Here is a 23,326-nt window from a genome sequence, read left to right as displayed (position 1 = left end):
GAAACCAGGCTGCCACCTGGCTCCAGGTTGGCCACAGACTGTAGAGTGGCCAACTTTGGGGTTCTTGGCGAACTGCAGTACAGGTGGGGCAAGGGTGTGGGAGCCAACACCTGTGACCAAGGTGTGGGAGATGAAGCATTGTGCGAGTGGGGAGACAGGAAATCCCTCCTGATAAGGGCCTGCTGTGTGTGTGTGCCACTTGGTCCTTTGGCCTTTCTCATGGACTTGCTCCACCCACATATGTGGAAAAAGCAGGTGTTCCTGTGGCCACCCCACCTGTGCCTCCCTTACTCTGTGCATTCCTAGGGGCTGAAAGCCCAAGATGCCTGCATCTACTGAGCTCCCTGGACCTGCTTTCTGACCCTTTAGGCAATATGCTCCAAGGTGCTCCGTCTGCTCAGAGCCCATCATGCCTGAGCCTGGCCGAGATGAGACCGTGCGAGTAGTTGCTCTGGATAAGAACTTTCATATGAAGTGTTACAAGTGTGAGGTCAGTTGTCTCTTCTGTTTTGCAGAGGTCACTTTGAGCCCTAGAAAAACTTACAGACTTCCCAATGGGAGGGAAGAGTGGTGGGTTTGCCTGTTTTTTGTGTGTGCTCATGTATGTGCAATGGGTTTGGAGTATCAGAGGTTATCAGTGAGAAGCACTGAATGAAGTCGGAATGAAGCTGGGATAGGATGGGATAGGTTCTAAACCTGAAGTAGGCTGGCAGCAGGGAGGTTCCTGGACACTGTCTGCTCCTGCCTTTCGTGCAAGAGAGGCCTGTAAGGAGCAGGGAAGGTAGTATGGTCAGGAAGACATGCAAGTCCAGCACATCAGCTCGAAGCCTATGAATCGTTTATTCTTCCTACTACAGGTATAACTCTAGTACAGTAGGGTGAAACAGGAACCTTCCTGGCCAGTGTCCCTCATACCCTTCCTCCTTTCCAGGACTGTGGGAAGCCCCTGTCCATTGAGGCAGATGACAACGGCTGTTTTCCTCTGGATGGCCATGTACTTTGTCGGAAGTGCCACACTGCTAGAGCCCAGACCTGAGTTGAGGATGGGCCTTCTTCCAGACCACAGGTCCATCCCCCACCACGGACCACCCACACTGAGACCAATCCTTGCCTCTACCCTCCCTGCATTCCAAACCCCTCCCCAGTGTCTCAAGTGCCCTGACCAAGGGCCTCAGCATGGCCTAGAGTTGCTGAGGCCCCGTCCTGGTGCTGAGGCCCAGCCCTGGGCTCCAACCCTTGCTTCTCCTGCAAGGACTGCCCATCATCCTGAGGTTCCTAACCCAAGGGTCACGTTTAGTGCTGCTGCTTTCACTGCTGCACCAATGCCCTTGGCTGGCCTGAGCAGCCTATGCAATGTGCTTGCTGAGGGTGGGAGAAGCCTCACCCTCCAGGAGCCTAGCTCCAGCAGCCTGGACCCACTTTGCCCTGTGCTGCTAGGCTGTGGCCACAGCTAAGATTATAAAACCTAATTTTCCAGAATTGCTAGTAGTAATTGATTCTTTGATAATACCTGAACTCTTGGGGGTGAAATAGAGGGAATCACCAGGGAAAAGAGATCAAAGATAGGGATGAAAGTCAAATCCTGTTTATTTACAAAAATAGATAATATGCATATATAAGTATATATATTAAACCCTCCCCCAACACCCACCCACAATCCCCTTCACTTGTACCCTCCCCCCCTTTATAAACAAAGGCTCCTAGGTCCAAAGGCAGAGTCCTGATTGAATGGGCAGGAGCAGCACCAATAGCCTACGTCTCATAGGCCGAGCAAAGGCCCACAGAGTGACCACAGCCCTGTCCTTGCTCATGGAGGTGGGCACAGGGCTGAAGCATCTTCTCAGTAGCCACTCAGTCCTTAAATCCTTGAATACTGCAGAGAATGCGTTTCTGGTGCCCCGGCAATGTGATTCCCATCTGCGTCAGGTCCCTATGGAAGAGAGAAGGGAGGCCTTGAGTCCAGAGGCTTAGACCTCAACCACCCTCCCATGCCCGGGCTGGCTGGCCCCAGAGTCCTCACTCAGCTGTCAGCTCCAGCACACACTCCATGGTGTCCAGCCCGGCCGAGCGGAAGTGCAGAATGTAGCGCTTCATGCGTATGGACTCAAGCCACTCAGAGACACTTCGGTAAGGGATCCCATCAGAGCCACTCAGGCTGGGCAGGCGTAGGGTCACCCTGTGGGATAGTATACAGGAGCTGGTTGGCCTGGGCCATCGTATTGTAGTCAGATGCTTGCGTATAGCTTCATCTAGGCTCTGCACATAATGGCTGTTATCTGAAGCTACTTCCTGGCCTGTTTTCTGGGTGGCTCTGCTCAAAGGAGTAGGTGGGCAGCTGACTGATCTTTCCATGGGTAGATCTAGGGAGTGTGGCTGCCCTGGGCATGCCTAGTAAAGTGAATTCCCAGCCCTTTAGACATGAATGCATCCTGACCAAGATAAATCAGAAGGCAGGAGAAGTGGCCTAGAGCAAGGTACTGTCTTGCCTTCTCCTAACATGGCCACCTAGGAGCAGCCGTCACTTGCCACATTCAACCCCGACTATTATTCTTATTCTCTGATAGCCACAATACAATGAGTGTTCCTGTAGGAAAGCCAGCCAGAGCCAAAAACCATTAGCAAAGTAAATCTGTTGGGGGAAAAAATATGCAGCATTCCAGAAAGATTAGCACACACAGTCTCCAGCGTCCAAGGGAGTTGTGCTCCAAAAGATAGTCTCAAAACTTGGAACATGGAAAACAATTTCTCCCAGAAACAAGGTTATATATGGTGGGTTTGATACAGAGGCCAGTACACCAGGCTGCCTTTCCCGATAAAGCACTTCAAGCCTTGCCTGGCTACCCAACCTGACCTCCCCCCCCCCCCCCCCCACACACACTTCATTCTCTACATTCTGGCCATGTTTTTGATGAAATACAATTTTAGGAAGCTGGTCAGCTTTTCTTGTTTTCAGAGTCCTACCTTCTCAGCAGGGCTGGTTCCCCTGTAATGGTCTCTCCTGACTCCCCATTCTCAGGTTTGCCATATTGCCTGTTGTTATTCAGCCCTTGCCAGACTGGCTGTGTAGTCAGACCTATTTAGACTCCCTCCTGTCCCCACCCCACTCTAGCAGCCTAAGCTCTCAGGAGCAGGCTCCAGGTTGCAGCAAAGCACTTGTACCAGTCGGGTCCTCCAAGACTGTCAAATCTGTAAGTCTTTCTGCCGAAAGCAAGAATAAGTATGTAGGGAAAGAAAGTGTCCTGAGTTTCAGATGGCCACAGGAACACCAGAGGTGGCATTCCAATCGTAGTGGGAGTAACAAGCAGGGAAATAGAGGGAAGTGGGTAATCTAGATCTAACCCTTTAAATCATGTCTTTAAAAACTCCTCATATTCAACCCAGCTGGTGTGCTCTCTGCTTCTTACCTTCCATCAAGTTACCACCATGGTTGACGGATGCTGCCTCCATTAGCCTGGGCTTTCCTGGCAGCATGGACTAGATGCTACCTCTTATGCTGGAGCCTGTGCAGAGCTCCCCAGGGCCCAGCACTCGGTGGATAGGAGGTGGATAGGATGGAATGCCCATTGTTATTTTTCCAGATTTGACCTCCAATCTCCCATCCTTTTTGAACGTAGTTACCTGGGGTCAAAGTTGGCAATGGTCCTTAGGGAATGGGGGTCAGTGAGCAACTGTTCCAGATGCGCCTGCAGCTGGAGGAAGTGGGGCCGACGGGCACGGTCATAAGCCCAGCAGTTCTTCATGAGCTCATACAGAGGGGCAGGGCAGTCCACAGGAGGGGGCAACCGGTACCCATCTTCGATGCTTTTCATTACCTATAGCAGGAGACAGGTAGAGATACCTATGTAGGAAGCTAGAGTCATTAGAAAACCACTTACACAAGGTTGCTGAGATGTAACTTCTAAGCAGCCCTGACTAGGGTAGCAGAGAAGCAACAAAGAAGGGAACACAGGAAATAGTGCCAAAAAATTGGAGTGGAAAAGAAGTACTCATAGGAAATGATGGGGATTTTAGAAGAGACGGGGTGTATCAGGGTTGCCATGGGGAGATAGTCCAGGTTTACCTCTTGATTGCTCATCTCCCCATAGGGCTTGTCGCCAAAACTCAGCACCTCCCACATCACAATCCCAAAGCTCCACACATCGCTGGCTGTGGTGAAGATCCGGTGGGCGATAGCTTCTGGGGCTGTCCAGCGGATGGGGATCTTTCCACCCTGAGAAGGCATCACATAGAGCGTGATGTTTCAGGGTGTGGGCAGTACAAACCAACGTGGAAAGGGAATCAGAGGTCGCATGCTTACGCATGGTTATCAGAAGACTGGTACATGTGAACATGGATGGGGCTCTAACCTGGGTTTCATAGGTGCCATCAAAGTCATCCAGGAGGCGAGTTAAGCCAAAGTCAGATACCTTGCAGCACAAGTTCTGATTCACCAAGATGTTCCTGGCAGCCAGGTCTCTATGGACATAATTGTGACCACTGAGGTAGTTCATGCCGGATGCTATGCCCAGCAGCATAGCCACTAGCTGGCCAGGAGCTAGCTGGTCCTCCCGTTCCTGTAGCAGGATGAATGTATACATCAGAGGATGAACAGTCTCCCACAAGGCACGAGGCTCCACGGTGTAACCCCTCCTGAGCTGACCCCTGCCCACCTCACCTTCAGAAAGGCATCCAGGGCTCCATTTTCCATAAATTCTGTGATGATCATGATTGGCTTCCCTGAGACACAGTGCACACATTACACACAGACCCAGGTTTCCTCTATTTGGCAGCCTACTCCCCTCTTCCATTGCTTCCACCCCTCTTCCCGTTCCCACACATTCCACTCCAGTTCTTAGGGACCACTGCACATACTTTTTGTGATGACACCTTCTAGACGTAGAATGTGTGGGTGGTTGAACTGGCCCATGATAGTTGCTTCTCGAAGGAAATTCCACCAGTGGCCATCTGGGGATGTGTCTTTCAAGGTCTTAATGGCCACAGTCTTGCAATCTTGGCTGGGGAGTCTCAGGGCTCCCCGATACACTTCCCCAAACTCTCCTAGTTGGGAGGAAAATAAAATTGTGGCCTGATGCAGTCAGACTATCCCATGATCAGGCAGTGACACCCTCTAGTCCTTCAGTTTCTCCTCACTGGAAATCTGAGGAAGGACAGAGCTCAGGTTGCCCTTCTGGGAGAAGCGACAGTCTGAAACTATCATGATGCTCTGCAACCTAACCAGTACTGTCTTCCACGGCTGGCATGCTCATTAGCTTCCCCTAAGTAAGTACTCACTAAATGTAGAGGGACTGAGCTGTGTTTATGAAGGCCAAGCTGGGCCAGGGCTAGTGCCCAAATAACAGGAGGCTGGCCTGTCTCCTGTGAGTGAGCTGCCTGGTCACGGCTCTTGCTGGCTCATCACAGACAAGGACACTACTGAGCTTTGTTCTCCTTTGAGATCTGTTTTCCCTGGTGACCCAGGGGATTGGGGCAGCCCAAGGACACTCGGCCCCTGATGGGGTGGAATGCTCACTTAGGAAGACTCTGAATCTCTCCTGCTTTGGGAACCATCTGAGAACAAACTGCACCTTGGCATGGTGTCACCACTATGGGCAGAGATGATGTGTTTAACATTCTTTATCAGAAAGCCCATAACCACAGAGCAAAGTGTGTAGGAGGCAGAGGTTGCTCCAGGGCATAGCAGTTCAAGAAGGATACAGGATAGAGCAAGCATGGGCTCACCTGGAAACTCAGGCTCGAAGAAAGGAACCTGCCAGCAGCCATGTGCTACCACATACAGGGGACCAGCTGGGGTCACAGCAGCACATACCTTCTCCTATGACCGTGTCCACAATCAGCCATGTTGGGTCCAGTTCCTGAGCAAAGTCTAGGGCTCCCTGTGCAGGGTCCTCATAGGCCTGGAGGTCCACGTAGGGTTTTAGCCACAGCTTGTCCTCTACGAAGGACAAGAGGGCTCAGCCACTACCACACATATATTTCAGGGATCAGAAGGAAGAAGGGAAGAAAGCTGAGCCAGTTCTCAGTACTCTGCTCTCTGGGTGAGCCTGGCTTTAGCTCAAGCAGAGGAAAATCTCTATTAGCAATGAAGCCTCCATGTGGATCCCAGCCCTTTTCTTGTCTATACCCCAGGCTCTTCTGTCCTATTGTTCAGGGTCCACAGCAGTGGCCAGAGCTTAGACACTGGAGTAAATTCCCAGCCTTGAGTTACCCAATCTTCCTATGACTTCTGGCCCAGCTTCTGTCCCCATGCTGTCTGAGTCACTTACAGCTCATTCACTCCCAAATGAGGCCTCCCTTCAATGCCAGCTACTCAAATAGACAGCAGACGATCCCTCTGGCAGAGCCACCTAATGAGGTGACAAGCAGGAAGTCCACATGTCTCAGAGGACTTCAATCTCTTCCTGCTTGGTCTTAGCCCACAGACCTGGCCACCGGGTTGAAGAACACTGTCTACCAGGGTGGCTATGCACTGGTACCAAGAGCTAGTGGATAATTGTATCCGAGCTGCTGACAGCTATCAGGGCAGAGTTAATTAACCAAAATTAATTAGATGGCAAAACACAAGATCCCTAGGGACAATATAACTCACCCATATTCCCAGAGTTGACCTGGGCATCACACATAGACACACACACTCTTGGCTCACCTCGATCGACATGGATGGCACGATCACGCTGCCTCTGCTGCCTCTGTCGATGGCCTCTCCTGTGGAGGTAGCGCAACTTCTTCAGGGACTCAGGGAAACTTCAGTGGTCCCGTGAGCTCTGGCTAAATTTGTCAGACATAAGAGCTAGGTGTGGGGCATATCTGAGCCTTGGTTTTAGGGGACAGCAAGATTATCAAGGCTGCAGGCTTCTAACAAGGCAAAGTTGTCACAGATGAATGGGTGGGGAGGGACAGAGCCAGTACCTTGAACGAAAGACATAAATCCCGATCAGCAGAGCTATTCCAAGCAGCAACCCGAAGATGATGGCCACAATCTCTCCTCCGGTCAGGCTCCTGGAAACTGGGCATAAGAGTCAAAAGTCGGGGGCTGGGGAGATGGCTCAGTGGTTAAGAGCACTGTCTGTACTTCCAAAGGACCCCAGTTCAATTCCCAGCAACCACATGGCAGCTCACAACTGTCTGTGATTCCAATTGCAAAGGATCTGACACCTTCATACTAATGCACATAAAATTGAATAAATTATTAAAAAAAAAAAAAGAGTCAGAAGTCTGGGGCTCACAGCCCTTAGGGGGATAGAGGCTAAAAGGTAGGGACCTGTGTACACTCAGGGTCAGTTTTTAAGTGGACATTGGCTCTATGATGCCCTTAAAAGAGATTGAGTGGGTACATGTATGTGCAGAGATAGAGAGCAGGGGTCATTAAAAAAAATAGGAGCTGAAGTGCCTCCATGAGATCACAATTGTGTGTTCGGGAGGGCGTGGGGAAAAGAGATAGGTAAGCTACCTGGTGGGCTTGTCCGAAACTCATGGTCAGGGGAGAAGGGGCCCGGGCCCAATGGGGTCAGTGTTCGCACTCTCACAATATATGTGGTATCTGGCTGTAGTTTTGTCAGCAAGACTCTGGGTTCTAGAACCATCTGGTGCCATTCTTCATCCTGTGGGTAAGACTTACATTCATGAGGCTGTGCTGAGTCAGCCTTGATAGAGAAATAGACAGACATGGAAGGGCCTGGACAGGGTGGGCTGCCACAGCAGACCTTTGCAGACATTTATCCTGAGGAAGCCAGTTTGTTCTGGATGTTCCCCTCCCCCACCTCCCTGATGCTATACCCCAAGTTAGGAATGTTAGGGTATGACAAAATACTGAATGGTGTCTCCATGCAGCTTTCTGACCTGGTTCAGCACATGCAGCTCATAGCTCAGATTCCCTCCAGGATTTCGGGGTCGGGATCCTGCCCAGGTCAGCTCCAGCTGCCTCGGTTCTTTCTTCACCAGCCTCAGTGACAGGCCAGAGAGCGACTCTGGAACCCGGGATGATGGGGTGAATTTGGAAGGAAAGCAGGGATAACTAAAGTTGCACCTCCACTGCTTCCTGCCCATCACTCCTCCCTGCGGTCTTAGGCTTGCTCCAGGTACCTCACCTGCATGCCCCATGTTGATGCTGAGGGAAGCGCTGCTCGAGCTGGAACCGTCCAGACCCGACACTCCATTTTGGGACTTGATAGTAAATGTGTAGTTGGCATAGGGCTCCAGGCCTTCCACTTGCACGGTAGATGCAGTGAGCCCGGATGCCCCTGGGGAGAAGCGGACGCCTTTTCCGCAGGGTTGGCAGGGACCCCCATCCTCTGCAGAGCCCCGGCACTGCAAGCATTCCACACGGTACATGATATCATGGCGCCCCCCTGTATCTGTGGGGGGCTCCCAGTGCAGGGAGAACTGAGTCTTTGATGCAGAGAAGCTCAGATTTTGGGGAGCTGATGGAGGACCTGTAGGAGAAGGGAAGCCATGAAGTAGGCGACCATCTTGCTCCCACCTGAACTACTGACCCCTGCTTCTCTCCACCATCCCAATCACTGATGCTCTCCAAAGCTCTCCTGAGAGATTTGACTTCCACCCAAGAGGAAGTAGTGTGTAACCACACTTCTGCAGTCTAGAGAGAACAAAGGGCTGGGAGGGGCTATCATCAGAGCACCTGGGTCCCCACTACTTCCTAAACTCTGGGAAGTCCTGGCCCTAATGAGGGCCTGGCATCTGTTGCCAGATTGCCAGGCTCTGGCTGTAGGACTTACGTGTGCATGCTACCTGGGGGCCTTCCCCAGGGGCTCGGTAATGTCCATTTTCACAGGTGCAGATGATGGCCCCCTCCGACTCTGATGTGCTATGTTGGGGGCACTTGAGACAATGGAGTGTGTCCATGTCCACACGGTAAAAGCCAGTAGGGCAGGCTGAAGAGAGAGGGCAGAACCTTGTTTTTTGTTGTTTTGTTTTTACAAGAAAGAACCAATTCTACATACTCTTTTTTTTACCCCACTCCCTAGAACTGGAACACCCTTGCAGACATGCCACTCAAGTTAAAAATCATGGAAGTTAATCATGTTTTGGAAAGCCCACCTGGGAGACCCTCCCAGATGGTCCCTGGGGTTTCCCACCACCCCATTTCTTACCAGTGCACCCCACACTGCCACTGTTCTCCTCATAGCCAGGCTCACAGCGGCACTGGCCCACAGGTACCAGCCACTCGCCGTCGAGGCTGCAGTGCATGCGGGGCGTGCCTGAGGACCCCGGGCTGATCTGTGCATGGGAGAGGCAGGTTCCCGCTACTTCTACCAAACCGCCAGGTCCAGGGAGAGTATCAGGAAAGTGGGCTAAGCCATGCACAGTCTCTGCACAGCGCTGGTAGAACACTCTTACAGACACCAGCGCCACACAGGAACCCGGGTTGTGGAAAGCTAGGTAGAGGCCACGGCGGGTGAGGTGGCCCAAAGAGCAACGTTCCACATTCAGCTTCACAGAACCAGATGCCAGGTCTCTGATGGTGAAGCTCTGGTCTGCTGCTACGGTTGTTACCTAGGGGAGAAGAAGGAATGATAGTAAGCCCATGCTTTACCCCTGCATGAAACACAGCTCTTGGTTTAATATAGGTTGAAGACTGCTAATCCAAAAGTCTAAAACATGAAGAGTTCCCAAACCTGACAATGCCTATAGCATTCCACAAATGGTAATTTCCATATATGATCTCATGTGATGAATCCCAGCAAAAAATGCAGTCATACTAACAAGTCTGCATAAAATTCCTTCAAGCTACATGTGTAGAGCATATATGAAACATAAATGAATTTCATTACTAGAATTGGGTCCTAGCCCCAAGACGTGTATAAAAATATTTCAAGTCTAAAATCTGAAACACTTCAGACTCCAAGTACAGTAGATAAGGAATACCCAATTTGGGGCTGGAGAGATGCCTCAGCAGTTAAGAGCACTGTGTGCTCTTCCAGAGGTCCTGAGTTCAATTCCCAGCAACCACATGGTGGCTCACAACTATCTATAAAGGGATCTTATGCTCTCTTCTGCCATGCAGGCATATGTGCAAATGAACAGTGCTCAATATTTTTTTAATAAAAGGAATGCCCAATTTATATAGCCATGACGGAAGAGCTTATGATGGATGAGCTCTCAGGGGAAGCATACTGCAGACATGTTGTATAGCGCATGCCATAACCTTATGAGACAGGATGTGTTACCATCTTACCTTACAGAAAAGGCAATGAAAGCTACAAAAAAATGAGTCCTTCTAATAGATACTATAGCTATGACATGATAGAGCTAGGATTGGATCCAGACAGCGGAATGTTAACGGCCATAAAATTTCTACTCCTGGGAGGTGTTCCCAAGTCTAGTGCCAAAGAGGTGATCAGTTACAGAGTGTGTCATAACTAATTTATTACCAATAACAAACTTTACAACCTTTGCTCTTTGGAAAGAAATGAGCACACAACCTCTAATAAGCTCTGACTGTTTTGTATTCTAGTATGTTTCCATGCTACGAAAGAACAGCATGGTACTAATGATTGGCAGTCAGGAACTGTCCTATGTAGTTCCAGCAATACTCTTGAGGACATGTCACATATGAAAATGATGGGCACTGAGGTAAAAGTCTAAAACCTTCTTACTTCACTTCCCCTTTCAGCCACAGCATCAGCCTATAATCAATGGATGCAAGTAATAAGGTTATTACATGATGAGGCAACCAATGTTCAGAGAAGTTAAATGGCACCCTTAAAGCCAGGGTACAGCCAATAGTACTCAGTTCAGCCTTTTTGGTGTCCTGTCCTGCATTCTTTCCTTTACTCAGCATTCGTACTTGCCTCTAGCTTCTGCCCTGTTTCTCCTTGCCTGAGCTGGGTCATGGTGAGGATCAAGGCAAGCATCTATGTCAGAGATGGGATGGCATGAAGGGGCAGTAGCACCTTTTGGAACAAAAGCCTTCGGAGCTGAATGCCCACATCCTGATCACTCTCCATATAGTAAAGGTTGAAGGTCTCCTTGCATCCCGGAGGTCCAGCTCCCCCGGGGAAACTCTTACAGTCCCGGACAGTGAACTGCAGCTCCACATGGATGCGTGAAGCTTCCTCCCCTCGGTAGATCCAGTTGGAGCGAAGCCAGTGGTCAGTGTCTCCACTTTCCTGTATTGGGCAGTCCTGGTACATGTACAGGGGTGTCCCGTTCAGCATTTGCTGCACCTCACTCCACTGCAAGAAGAAAATCAGACTCAGCAACCAGAGCTGATGAAGAGGGAGCTGGGGTCAAAGATCCCAGATTAATGAGTCCTGCCTCAGTAAACCTTCCAGCGCCAGGACAGTAGGTTAAGTGTTTCAAGCTGGAGCGGGAGGTTACTTGGACTTGGGGCAGATAGGATAGTAGCCCCTTAACATTCTAGCCAGCCCTGGTTGGTCCCTTAATTTCATCTGCTTCAAATACGAGAGTCTGGACAGGAATTTTGACCTATTTAATCAGCAGAACTGTCAGGTAACCACAAAAGCAAAGCTCATTCAAAATCCATCTTCCTGTTTGTTCAGAGCCTTATTTTTTAAGCAGTAAAGCCTTTCTGCCCTTGGAGGACAGGGGCAAGCAAGGAACTGTCTGTCTACCCAGGGATCTTACCCTCTTCAATATTCCTCTTAGTTATAGCCACCACCCAAATCTCAACAGTTAGCTGGACTCCGAGGCACCATCTAGTCTACCACTTGACTTTTTTTTTTTATTTTACATTGAAATATTTTTTAAACACTCATAATCATAATGGCTGGCACTACTCTAACTTGCCACAGGCCACTGATATAGAGCCAGTGTGGAGTAAGTGGCTTGCCCAATATCTAGGGGATATACTTAGTTATTACAAGGCAGAGTTGGAATATGATGTCAGGTACTTCAGGTACAGAATCTATGCTCTTAATCTTCACATCTAGCAGGTTCAGGAATTACAACGATTGGGTCTCCTCATCCTGCATTTATCCTGAGAGGTAGCCATTCTCAGTGGTTTGAACTAAAGCTGTCTAGACCACTTTCAAAACCTCCGGAGAGGTAGTATAAATGGGTCTGTGTTGTTAGAATAAATCTTGTACAAGGGTTATTCTGTAGCCTCCTTTGTTGTAACAAATACATGACCTGGAACTATACCTATAGAATACATATAGACCTGTCTCTTGTTGCACTATACACATCCATATATGCATCCTATCATATGGATGCACCATAATCGTTTAACCATTCACCTACTGTTGCTTTTTTTTTTTTTTAATTTTAGGAAAGGAGATGAATGAATGTGAGAGTTCTATAAAATTTCTAATCTATAGATAGGTCACAAATTTAATAAGTCATTGCTAAATTGGCCTCTGAAGGCTTTGCCATTTGACACTTCTACAAAAAGTGCAAGAAAGTTCAGTTTCTAAAAAGCTCATCATAAGGGATACTGTTCTTTTTTATATTTCGCCAGTCCTATGGCCAAAGCAGCTTCTTAGTTCTTCTAGTCACATTTCTTTGAAGGTAAGAAGTTGTATGTTTCTCTTTTGTTCATTGGCTATTTATATTTTTATTGAATTCTGTTAATCACTTGGGTACGCTTTTAATATATATATATTATATATATAATAGATTTGCTTGTTTTGTATGTTTCAAATATTCTCAGCCACGCCACATTTTTGCTAAAGGCACCTTTATGTGAAAACATGATTCCATTTTCGCATAATAACATCGTGAGTTTGGGGGCTGTGTGTTTTGGCTGACATCATAAATTTCTCATTATCTTTTGGCTTAGAAAATTTTGTAGGTGTTGGTTTTTTTTTTTTTTTTTGGTTTAAACTTTATTCTCACTGGAATTTATTTTTTGTCTATGCTCATAGAACATAGAGGTGTTTTTCCTCTCATTCTGTCATAAAAATTTACAAAGATCTCGGCAGCATGGGGACCAATCAATACTTTTGGGGATCAGTGCACACCCCAAAATATATTTATTTACTATTGTTTGAGATGATTACTTGAAAAAAAAAAGTATAGACACAGGATTAGCTCATACGAGCTGCCCTTTGGTAAAAGAAACTTACAACTTTGGAGGGGATTTAAATTAGTGAGCTACCATTACCAGGAAGAAGGATGCCTAGAGAAAACTTCTTTTACCTCAGACTTTTCAAAGCGCACAGCAGGACAGCCTTTGTTCCTTTCACACTTGGGCCTGTCACCGCCTCCCCACCCCCACTCCTCTCCAAAGTACGGACCCCCTGAACCTTCAGGAACTTCATCCTGTGTGAATGAAAGTAATTAAAATAGAACTTCTCCTGCTCATTCATCATCTGTTGTCGCTTTTACAGGCTCACTTGGGGGAGGCTAGGAAGTAGCTCTGTCCCCAGCAATACTTTCCACGTTGACTAGAATTTCCATGGTCATCCACATGAAAATACCATACATGTGGATTTGTGTTTGGACTTTCTATTCTGTTCCATTGGCCTGGGTGTTCTTGTCATCACTCCAGGTTTTAATTACTGTTGATGTTCTGATTATCTGTTGGTGGGACAGACACCATACCTCATCAGTAACATTCTTTCTCTTAAGTATTTTCTCGGCCAGATAGAGTTAAGAAATCACAGATTTCACAAAATAGTTCATTGATATTTTGAATGCTATCCCATAACTTGATGGACAAGAGATGGAGGCCCTAAGAAAGTTCACCCTGAAATGTTATTCCACTCCAGTGAGTGGGCCCTTATGACTTAAAAAAAAAAACAACAAAAACAACAACAACAACAACAAAACAAAACAAACAAGTATCACTAATTAAGAATTGGTGGGGTGGGGCCATTTTGAAGCACATAATTCTTCATTATGTAACAGAGTTCAGAGATGAAGAGGGATGTCCAAAGGCCACAAAGCTGGGATGAAAGGGCACCAGGACTCTTCTGCGGGGGAGCTCTGCTGAAGAGCCTAAGAGGAACGCATAGGCCCAGGCAGGTAGACAGGGTGGTCGGGGCAATATGTGGCAGACCAGACTGCCAAGGCTGCAGCTGGAGCCTAGGGAAACAGATGTTCCCAGCTGTAACTGCCTCTTCCAGTTCCAGCAGTGACAGATGGGGGACAACTGTGGGGCCAGGAACAGCACTGAGGAGCCTTTCATTTGACACACAGGAGCTGCTGGTTGTTACATGGGTGTATTCTGGGAGGTTGGCACAATAGTTTTAGAAAGAGGGAAGGGGACAAGGAAGAGAGTGGGAGTACAGTTGCTGATTGCGCACTGCCCTTCCAGCACTGGCCTTGAAAGGGGCCTTACTTCCTCTGGGGCTCAATTAGAAGAGTTATTTGGGTGGGGCTGGTAGAGCTTAAGGAAGGGCCAGGGGGAGCCAGCAGATGGTCCTGCTTCCTTGCTTGTGGGTGATTAGCTGGTTTATGAGATGAGGCACCTATCAGAGCTGGCCTAATCCGGGATTTTCCAAATGGCCTCTCCTGGAGGATACATTATGGTTTAGTCTATTAACTCTAATTATAGGCCACTCTGTGGGAGAGCGCAAGGGGACCCTCCAGTCCAAGGGAGAAAGAAAGCAGTAACCCTAATCCCAGAAGCAGCAGCACCATGCGCCTTAGCTACTGCAGTGAGGAAAGGAACCTAGAGAACAGGTCCAGGAGTAAGTCTCCAACACACAAGTTAGGGCTCTGGGGTTTTAAGGCAAGCTTTATTGGGGTGTAGCAAGGGTGTCTCTGGACTTTGGGTCTGAATGCACTCTCTGTGGCACACTAACAATCCACCCCTCCTCTCTGGGTCTCAGGGACACCTAAGGAGGGAAGCATTCGAACAGCTGGAATGCATGGTGTTTTCGGAGCCTGCCTGGGAGGGATGGAGAATAAGCCAGTGCCCAGGAGCCTTGGAGGGGAGTAGCTTTTAAGTTTGAGGGAGTCAAAATATCCTTGAGGGCTTTGATGAAAGTTTTGGCTCTCCACTTCAAAAAAAAAAAAAAAATCCATACATCATTTACACTTTTATAGAGCACTCCACAGCAATGAATAGAGCTGCGACTGGGGGATGCTTTCCAGGTCTCTCTCTCTGCTTTCATCGACCCTTCCTTAGCACAGGCACGCTGTCCTAGGGGGTGTGAGCTCATCTCCCACCCCCACCCCTACTAGGGTAGGATGGTGAGGCAGTGGAGGAGATAGTTTCTGCTGAGTGAAGCTTGACCCCCCCCACTCCCCACAAGTACCATTCAGAGGCTCTGACTCAGCTTCCCCTCCCCCTCTTAAGGAGACACTTCCAGTTTTTCCTGCTCTTTTCTGTTCCTCCACCCACCTCTCCACCCCATTTCCCACTAGCCTTCAGACTTGAACTTTCCCAGGTCCTTCAGACACTTACCCCATCCTCCGGGGGATCCAGAAGCCAGCCCAACTCTCCTTGTGCCTTGCTTGTGTCCATCAGAGTGACTAAATGGGGAGAAAGGAAGGATGTCACTTCTGGGGGAGGAGATGCCCAACTCCCCACACTGGGTACTCTATGACTCCCCAGCCCGAGGCTGCCACAACCTCTTCCCGAGGCAGAGGAGCGAAAGGGTCCAGGATGAAGAGCGGAGCGCTCCAGGGATTACAGTGGTTTTCTTCAGAGTATGAAGGGAGAGCAAGGCAGAGTGGGGCAAGGGCTGGGGGCTGGTGCATTGGAAGAGCAACCTCAGGTATTACACCAACGGGGCCCGGGAGGACTGGAGTTCCCATCTGCTGCAGGGGTGCCATGGGCGGTCAAAGACGCCAAGGCTTTGTAGTCCTGAGTGGGACCCTGGCACCGCTGTCGATGGCCTGCTCTGGTAGATGAGGGTATAGGAGGCGGCACGCTAGGTGCAGCTCTGATTTTGTTAAATGGGAGGGGCGCGGTCAGATGGTGTGCAAAACTTTAGGTGTAAGGCTGGACCCCTACACCTGGGCATCCCGGAGGCCCCAGTCCTAACCCTCCCACCAGTGGCGGTCTGTTTGTGGCCTTGTTAGTCCGGCAGAAGGAGGCTTTCCACCTCAGACTTCTGAGAGCACCAAATTCAGGGGTAGGCACATGGAGGGTCCCATGATGCTACAGTGGAAGTGCAGCTTCCAGGCTGTGGTTAGGAATTCCCTCTCCACCCGCAGCAAATAGCGCCGGCCAGCAGAGGGTAGGGGTGACTGATCCCGTGGGCAGGAGCCTGGGGTTAAAGAGCAAAGATTGGCCTAGCCAATCGATCTCCCCGCTACTGGGGCAAAGCCAGGGAGAAGGAGTGGGGCGCAGGGAGGAGGCCCTCCTCAGGAATGCCGGCTCTGGCAGGCTGCTGCCCGCCAATCGGGAAGGGGCGGGGGTGGGGGTCGGTACCTTCCTCGGCGCGCGCCCCCGGGGGCAGCGGGGCGCAGAGCAGCAGCAGAAGCGCGAGCCCCAGGGGCCAGCGCCGCTCCATGGCGCCGGCCGGGACCTGGGACCTCGGCCCCGACGGCTGGGCCAGGTCGCTAGGGACTAGGGGAGCTTGGCCGGCCAGGCGGGGGAGGGGGGCGGTGCCATCGCGGGGGCGGGGCCTCGGCCTCACCTGGTTCACCTTCTTAAAGGGACAGTAGGGCAGGAAGCAAACTTGTTAGACAGGTAATAAACTTTAAAACCTGGAGGCAGCTTAGTGGGAATGAGACTGCGGGCGCCGCCTAGTGGGTGTTGCGAGGAACTAGCTAAACATTCTTAAGTATAGCCTAAACCCAACTCAATCTTGATCCAGCTTTCAACCTAATTTCTCTTGACTTGGAAGAGATCACCAAATTTATTCCTTTTCTTTTCTTCAGACTCTAGACTTGTCATAGTCATTGGGAAGTTTAGGAGTGGAAGACATTTCTTCATCCTTTTCGGCTTCGATGACGACCATGCAAATTGGTCCACTCCTTAGCAAACCCTTGAGGAGTCTTCAGAGAGAAGCTGGCGTGACCAAGCTGTTCAGTGGCAGAGGTTGAGAAAGGCCTGCGGGCAGGGAGCCTCAAGGTGCGCTCAGGGAGTGGCACAGAGACCAGTTTGACTGCTGGGGTACAGCATTTGTCTTGGGAGCCAAGGCAGAAAGACAGGTGTGAACCAGAGCCAGGAAGGTCTTGGTAAACAAGCGGAGGAGTTTGAACCTTGCCATGCACCCATGGCAGACATGGGGACCTGGGGAGATTCCCAGTACAGTTTTGGAGAAGAAAGGAGTTTGCTTCCTCTTAGCCTTAGCGGTAGCAGCTCTGGGCTCTCCTGTTGTTTTGGGACTGCCTCCCATTCTACTTCGTAGATGTCTGTTCCACTTTCACTATGTATGTGCTTTAAGTCCAGAGACAGGAACACAGTCCTTATGCAAAACAAACAACTTGTCTGATAAAGGCTACGGGTGGGGGGAGCTGAAGCTGGCACACAGATGACTAAAAGGAAGGCAGGACTAAGCCCTGTAGAGGTGAGACCTGGCTCACAGCGAGGAACTGTGTAGCCACGGATGGCTCAACTTCCTGGACCCCTCTTTTCTATCCCTTTCTGACTTCATCCTGTTAATGTGACTCACACATAGCTTTTCTATCATTTAAATTGTTGCATGTTTCTGTCATAGTACTGGAGAAGAAGTGACAGATTCCAGATACTTACTTAACGTTTAGAATTAATGTTTCTCTTTATTTCCCATTTTTAAAATCACAATTATTGCTAGATAAATATGGCCCCTAATTTCCTGGCCTACCCTATTTTTATTGACATATATGAATAAATGTAATATGTAACAGTCATCGAACCCACTAGCCATTCGACAGAAAGAAACAGCACTCCCCCTTCCCCCACTCTGTAAAGGGCCCCAAGTTAATCAATATCTACTGCTTTTTTTTTGTAGTTCCTCTCAAAATCCCCTCCATATCTCCGTACAACACTTCTGCTGTGTCCCTCTCTCTCCATTCCTCTACACAGACATGCATTTAAATTGTGGACAGGGGGTGAGGGACATGCTACTCTGCACTAAGGATCTCTTTCTTGATATTCAGCATCTGGGAAGGAGGAGGCCCCTGCCTGCTCTCTCCAGGCAGATTTGTGATTTCAGGAGGGAGGAATGGATGAAGGGTGCAAAGCCAACAGAAGGGGGAGGGGTGGAGCACTATTGGACGATCGCTGCTAGGAAATAAGCCAGACTCTGGTGAGGTAATGCATGTACTGCTTCGTGGAGTTTGTTAAAGTTAGAAGACCCTCGGGACTGAAGGGGATGGAGACTGTGTCTGAAGTGGAAGATGGAGTGCTGAGCTCTGGAAAGCAGCCCTGCTTTTGTTTTAGGATAAATTTTCTATCCTGGTGTTCTGTTGTTTTGTTTTGTTTTGTCAACTTGACACAAGCTATAGTTATCTGGGAATGGGCAAACTCATTTGGAGAATTGCCTCCATCAGATTGGCCTATGGGCAAGTCTGTGGAAGTATTACTTTAATTAATGCCGTGTGTGGAAGGTCCCAGTCCACTGTGGGCGTCGCCATCCCTAGGCAGGTCGTCCTAGTATAAGAAAGCAAAGAGAGCCCTTGGGGTGCAAGCCAGCAAGCAGCATTTCTCTATAACCTCTGTGTCCGTTCTTGCCCTGGGTTCCTGCCTAAGGACAGCCCTCCATGATGGACTATAAACTGTAAGATGAAATAAACCGTTCCTTCCCAGGCTGCATGCATATGGGACTCGCGTCCTTCACCTTCATTCGAGGTGATCTAGTGTGACATTTCTCTCTGGTGCTTGTTACAACAAGAGGTATTTTCAATTTTGGACTCTGTCTTTATGTGGCAGTGTGACCCTGTCAGGATACTTACCCTCCCTGGGCTTCAGTTTGCTGGAGCAGCATCATGTCTGAGGCCATTTCCAGGGCCTTTCCTGGCCAGTGGAAAAGACATCAGGACTTGGAGTTACACAACGTAGGCCAGTTCCCTTAGTTGTTCTCTGATTTGGTTTCTTTGCCTGTAAGATGGGATTAATCAAGACCATCTCACAGGTTGGGAATGGCAATCAGGTGGGAGAAAGCCCATCCTTATCTGCTACATCCTGAGCAAATGCTAATTGGCTAGACCTATGGTGTCTTGAGGCTTGAGATGTTCTCCCATATGCCTCTTACCTTACTCCTGAGCTCAACAACCTTTGTGACTAAGATAATCTTTTTTTCCTTTTAAAATTAACTTTATTGAGGCATCATAGCCATAAAATAAACTGCACCCATTCTGAGTGTGCAGTTCAGTTGGCTCTGACAAATGCATATGCACTCATTAAGGCCACCTCAGCCCAGGCACAAACTGCTCCCATTACTTAGAAATATTTTCTTGTGCTTCTTTGAACAGTCCCACTTGTGGCCCCAGGCATCTGTCAGTGTAGATAAGCATGTCCTCTTCCAGAATTTCATTAGTCTGTGGGGTCTGGCTTTTCCTCTTTAGCAGGATGCTGCCAGGTCCTTCCCCAGTACACCTCTGTCAAGTGTTGGCACTTGTTGCTGAGCAGTACCCTCTGTGTGGATGTCCTAAGACATTACTGAAAAATCAAAGTGAAAGAAAACTGTGTCCCAAACATCCTGGGCCTCTGAGCCTAGGGTCTCTCACATGGGACTCTGCTCATTCCTTGATGAAATTGCCTGGCTCCATCCTTACACAGCAGTCAGGAGGGAGAGCTTCAGTCTCTGTAGCTGGAGCTTCCCCTGATTTTTTTTTTTAATTATAGCACTTCTGTTTTAATTTTAATTTTATTTTATGTGTGTTAGCGTAAAGGGGTCAGTTCCCTTGGAATTGGCATTACAGACAGTTTTGGGCTGTCATGTGGGTGTTGGGAATTGAACTGGGGTCTTTGAGGGAGAGTAGACAGTGCTCTTAACCCACTGAGCCATCTCTCTAGCCCTCCCCTGAATTCTTGCTTGTTCCTGTAGCCTTGAACTTCACACTTCATTGGTTATATAGTCTCCTACTTCTTTCCCTGTCTGCTTCCTTTCTGACCCCGGATAAGGTTAAGTTACACCCAGCTTTGGTCAAGGCATTCTACACCCATAAAGCTCTGGTTAAAATGCAACTTAGATCCCTAGAAGGGTGGCTTGTACAACTGCTGGTAACTACTCTGAGAGCATTAGTACAAATTAACTTATCAGATCAGTGTCAGGTCTCCTAACAAGAGCCCGCCATGGACTTGACCAGAACACTCTTGCTGCTTACATTGGGCCGGCCCACACTTGCAGAGGCAAGGTTTAGGAGATTCTGTGGGCCGTGGGAGGGAAACCCAGCTCTTGGCTGTGCAGAGTTGGAGTGGATTCTGTACGACTTTGATCATAGTCTGGTCTGGTCCTTCCCTTCCCTTCTCAGCTGTGTGCTTCCCTATCTCCCCTCTGATCCTGGTTTACTATCAGGCACAGGGGTGGGGATAATAATAGTTACCATTTATTACAGCACCTACGCATGCTGCTGGGCACTTTACATATATTACGTCTCTTCTCACACCAACCCTTTGAGCAGCATATTATTAGTCCATTTTATAGATGGAAAAATCCAAGGCACAGACAGTAGAAGTCACTTGTTAAAGTCACGCAGTTGTTGTAGAACTCAGTTCTGTAGGACTCTCTGGCTAGCCCCCCTAACTCAGGGTTTTCTGAAGCAAAGATGCCAGCGTCACCGAATTTTGGCCTCACTCCTCCCATTCTTGTGCGCTCAAAACTAACACTTATCACAATGTAAAGTACTATCAAATCGATTTTCCTATTTTTGAGTTTTATACAATGGAGTCACCTGGAATGTATTGTTTGGCATCTGAGATCTTTGGCTTATATTACAGGTGTGAGATTTATTCACATGGTTGGATATTGATTTGTTCTCAAAATGTATGATTCACTCTTTCATTGTATGAGGAACATCTTATTTTTAAAGGTCTCTTGCTGTATGGTTAAATGTTCTACGCTTGAGTTGCTACACTGGGTGACTCCCATTGTTTATCCTGCTTGTCTGTGTGCCTTCTAAGCAAGTTTAATCCCACTGAAAGGTACTTCCATTAAGGTTTTGCCAACCTTATAGCCATCAATTGATTAATATATACTGAGGCAGCCTGTGGCCCAAATGTTTTACTTCTGATCCATACCATTTTGCTAGGACGAAGACACTCAAATTGTTCAGGTACCTGTGATAGTGTCGGCTTGAAGTTTTTCTGAGATCTCATGGGAGGTTTTAATACTTAATAGCTGTTTGGCATTATGAGACTACATGCCTCTTTAGCATCAGCTTGCTAGTGTACAAAATGAGGGGGGTGGTGATGCTATGGTGTGAGTGTGCCCCCCAAACTTTATGCATTGGGAATTTAATTCCCCAGTTCATATGCAATGATACTGGGGATGAGGCCTTTGGGAGGCAACTGGGATTAGATGCCAACAGGAGGGAAGTTGTTATGAAGGCTTAGGTAGCTTTACACAAGGCGGAAGAAGCTCAAGTTTTTGCCCTGGATCTGTCTTGTCATGTTGTGATACAATCAAAAGGCCCTTAGCTCAAAAGGTCTTTTGCTAAGATGCTCACTCCATACTTTTCATTTCTCCAGCTCCAGAACCTAAATCAACTTCTCTTCTTCATAAACTACTCAATCGCGGGTATTTGTTACAGCAACGGAAACAAACAAAACAACAACAACAATAAAAATCTAAGAAAGGTGACAACGATGTTGGTCATAGATAAGGCAAAGCAAATATAATGAAATATGGGAATGGAAGCTCTGTAACCAGTATGTGACTTGAAGATACAGTATGTGACTTGAAGATATGTCCAGGTGTATTTGTGAAGTAGGCTCGAGAGAATCAATGGTGAAGTCTCCCAAAAGAAAGAAGGGCACTGATTTAAGTTAGTCTCTAGGTTAAGAAGGACGTTTGGCTGAAGCTCAGCTCAAGACCAGAGTAGGGAAAGCTAAAACTAAAAGAGAAGCTAAGAGAAACCACTCAATCCATCTAGGTTGAAAAGCATCAGGCAGCTAAGTACCTCCCATGCTGACACTTCCAGGATGTGCTGCATTTTTCTCTGTGTTTATTTACTCCATAAGCTACCTAGATAGCTCTGAAGTATTAAAGTTCTCTAAAGTATGCTGTTTTTCTAAGGGCAAAAAAGAAGAAAAGAAGCTGTGGGCCATTGCTTCTTGATTAGCCTGGGTTACGTGGAAGAGGAATCTCAGGTTGAAAAATGGTTAGAAAGGGCTGGAGAGACGGCTCAGAGGTTAAGAGCTCTGGTTGTACTTTCAAGGGTCCTAAGTTCAATTCCCAGCAACTGCAGGGTGGCTCAAACCATCCATAATGAGAACTAGTACCGTGTTCTGGCATGCAGGCACACATACAGTCAGAATACTGTATAAATAATAAATATTTTAGTTAAATAAAAAAAGAAAAATGGTTAGAAGAAGCCATGAAAGGGAGGCGATCTGATTCTGAGGCTGAAGGAAGAGGAAAGATGTGTGTGTGTTGAGGGGAGGGTTGTGTGGGAATTAGCTTGGAGTTATGCCTCACATCAAAGTGTGTATTTAGAGAGGAGCCTTTACCTAAATACCTTCTTACCTCCATTCTTATCAGATCTCACAGCAAAGTGAAAACAAAACCACCGATGCACAACCACTTTAATATTTGAATTCATTTATGTGCCGGTGGAGTGTAAGAGTGGACACATCGCTCCTGCGAAGAAGCTGTGATTCAGATTCTTCGCAGTGACATTTGTGTGTGTTGTGAGAAACTCTGCCCTCCTACCCTGACTTGTTTGCATGACTGCCTGAGAAGACAGCAATGCCAGCCCCTAGAATTAACGTGTGGTTTTCCTAACACCCAGGCAGGCAGATGGGCGGGAGGGAAAGGAAGAGAACTCATGTCTTAGTGCACTGAGGCGTGTCAAAAATTTAATAAGGGCAGGCTGAGGCAAGTGGCAAACACAGCCCCTCAGGAACATGGTGAGATCTTGGTCATTGTCAAAAGGTTACTGCGTAGATCTTGGGAGTGGAAAGGAAAACAGCAAACTGATCGTGGTTGGGAGTTGATCTTTAGTTTAGCAGGCATGGGAGGGGAGAGAGCTAAAATACACTGCAAACTATGTTGTCCAGGCCAGTATCGTTGACTTCTAGAATGTATTGCCAGTTTAGGCTAGAATCTCTAGGGAGTTCACTTCTATAGAGAGCCAGGAAGGAAACTGGCATAGCCACACTTGTTTTGAAAGTTAAAAATTCCTTGATTTTAAAATCTTACTGTTTCGTCTTATGAAAGAAGTACTCCTAGCACTTGGGAGGCAAAAGCCAGCCTTGTCTACATAGTGAGTTCCAGGACAGCCAGGGATACGCAGGGAAACCTGTCTCAGAGTAGCCAAAACCAACCTACCAAACAAACAGATAAATGACTTAATAGTACCAGAC

The 23,326-nt window shown here is 48.1% G+C and overlaps 2 protein-coding genes across 4 annotated transcripts in view; one reads left to right on the top strand and one right to left on the bottom strand.

Moving 5' to 3' along the window:
* Positions 1-1,479, top strand: part of Zyx (zyxin) — an 8,755-nt gene extending 7,276 nt beyond the window's left edge. For both annotated transcript variants that reach the window (XM_055598283.1, XM_055598285.1), the window contains exons 9-10: positions 370-490; positions 932-1,479. In XM_055598283.1, coding sequence (XP_055454258.1) covers positions 370-490; positions 932-1,036 — 226 coding nt within the window. In that variant the 3' untranslated portion in view covers positions 1,037-1,479. The remainder of the gene's footprint in view (positions 1-369; positions 491-931) is intronic.
* A 184-nt stretch (positions 1,480-1,663) lies between these two features.
* Epha1 (EPH receptor A1) lies at positions 1,664-16,427 on the bottom strand. Of its 2 annotated transcripts, none has more exons than XM_055598281.1 (18): positions 16,304-16,427; positions 15,332-15,399; positions 10,911-11,192; positions 9,108-9,510; positions 8,733-8,888; positions 8,085-8,429; positions 7,837-7,964; positions 7,448-7,598; positions 6,907-7,003; positions 6,644-6,702; positions 5,807-5,932; positions 4,852-5,037; positions 4,655-4,716; positions 4,347-4,553; positions 4,061-4,210; positions 3,619-3,812; positions 2,021-2,176; positions 1,664-1,930 (listed from the first exon to the last, which is right to left on the bottom strand). In XM_055598281.1, exons 1-18 carry the CDS (start codon positions 16,383-16,385, stop codon positions 1,852-1,854), a joined length of 2,931 nt encoding a protein of 976 aa, XP_055454256.1. In that variant the 5' UTR covers positions 16,386-16,427; the 3' UTR covers positions 1,664-1,851. The 2 variants fall into 2 exon arrangements, with proteins under 2 accessions (XP_055454256.1, XP_055454257.1); XM_055598282.1 differs by lacking the exon at positions 16,304-16,427 and adding an exon at positions 15,975-16,076.
* Between the last annotated feature and the right edge of the window lie 6,899 nt (positions 16,428-23,326).

The sequence above is a fragment of the Psammomys obesus genome, unplaced genomic scaffold (assembly GCF_907164565.1).
Source record: "Psammomys obesus unplaced genomic scaffold, mPsaObe1.curated_primary_1811, whole genome shotgun sequence".
NCBI lineage: Eukaryota > Metazoa > Chordata > Mammalia > Rodentia > Muridae > Psammomys > Psammomys obesus.
Note: the sequence above shows the minus strand (reverse complement) of the source record. Positions and strands in the feature narration are given on the sequence as shown.